This window comes from Neomonachus schauinslandi, chromosome 11 (assembly GCF_002201575.2).
Source record: "Neomonachus schauinslandi chromosome 11, ASM220157v2, whole genome shotgun sequence".
Lineage (NCBI taxonomy): Eukaryota > Metazoa > Chordata > Mammalia > Carnivora > Phocidae > Neomonachus > Neomonachus schauinslandi.
Genome location: NC_058413.1, coordinates 55,732,395 through 55,733,612, shown reverse-complemented (window position 1 = coordinate 55,733,612; position 1,218 = coordinate 55,732,395). Strand labels below are relative to the sequence as shown.

The window sequence follows — 1,218 nt, the reverse complement described above, 5'->3', positions numbered from 1 at the left end:
CCCACCCCCCAGGCAGTGCAACAAGACGTCCCACGGCAGCGACAGCTGTGACCTCATGTGCTGCGGCCGCGGCTACAACCCCTACACGGACCGCGTGGTCGAGCGCTGCCACTGCAAGTACCACTGGTGTTGCTACGTCACGTGCCGCCGCTGCGAGCGCACGGTAGAGCGCTACGTCTGCAAGTGACGCCGCCCCGCCCGCGCCCGGGACCCTCGGAGCCCCGCCCCCACCAGGGGCCCGGACACACCCCGGGATGGTCGCTTGGGGATCCCAGATGCCAGGCGTGGGAGGTGGCTTGTGCTTGGCCTCCGCTTGGCAGCCGCCGGGGACAGAAGGCCTGGCCACCCTGGAAGGAGGGCCGGGACATCAAAGGAAACCGACAAGATTAAAAATAACCTGGCAATCGGAGCCCGGGAGGGCCCACTCGCCGCCTTCCAGGCCGCTCTGAGAAGCCAGGGGCCTGGGATTGGCAGGACTGGTATGGACTTGACCTTTCACGGCCAGAGACGCCAACCCCCCGGGAAGGGAGTGGGGGGGGGGGGTCTGCCTGCCCTCATTAGAATGTTCTGCAGGCCCTGCCCTTGAGAACCCCACGGCTGCCCCCAGGGTCTGAGCCTACTGGGCCCACCACATGGAACCACTAGCTTGGGTTGTAAATGTTTTTTTGTTGTTGTTTCGTTTTGTTTCTTCCTCTGGGATGTGGGAGCTACAGAAATATTTATAAAACATAGCTTTTTCTTTGGGGTGGCTTGCCTCAATTCCTCTTTATATATTTTATATATATATAAAAATAAATATATATAATGATCTCTATTTTAAACAAGCTTTTTAAACAGCTGTGTGAAATAAACTGCGAGAGAACTCCAGCCCGCCCCTCAGGTCTGTGGCCTCCTCAAGTGAACTCAGAAGGTCCCGGGTGAACTCTCGGGTTTCCAGGCGGCTTCCGATTGATGTCCCTAGCCCCCCAGCTCCGGCCCTGATCTCCCCGTAAGATCTCTTGGTCAAGGGCGAGGACAGACGTCTTGAAACATAAACCCAGCTGGCAGATTCTTTGTTCCTCAGGGACACACACGCAGGCCGGCATAGGCTGGCTGTGTCGTCAGACCTGCTAAGCTAGCTTCCGGAGAAAATCTACTGGGGGAGCTGGGGACGCAGACTTCAGGGAGGTAGTGGCAGACCCAGGCTCCTGTCAGCCCTCGTGGGTGTTCTGTGTGACT

At 58.2% G+C, this 1,218-nt stretch overlaps 1 protein-coding gene across 3 annotated transcripts in view; it reads left to right on the top strand.

Moving 5' to 3' along the window:
* Positions 1-824, top strand: part of WNT11 (Wnt family member 11) — a 20,677-nt gene extending 19,853 nt beyond the window's left edge. For 2 of the 3 annotated variants that reach the window (XM_044919584.1, XM_044919586.1), the window contains exon 6: positions 13-824. In XM_044919584.1, coding sequence (XP_044775519.1) covers positions 13-187 — 175 coding nt within the window. In that variant the 3' untranslated portion in view covers positions 188-824. The remainder of the gene's footprint in view (positions 1-12) is intronic. The other variant, XM_044919585.1, reaches the window with a different exon arrangement.
* The last annotated feature ends 394 nt before the right edge of the window (positions 825-1,218 follow it).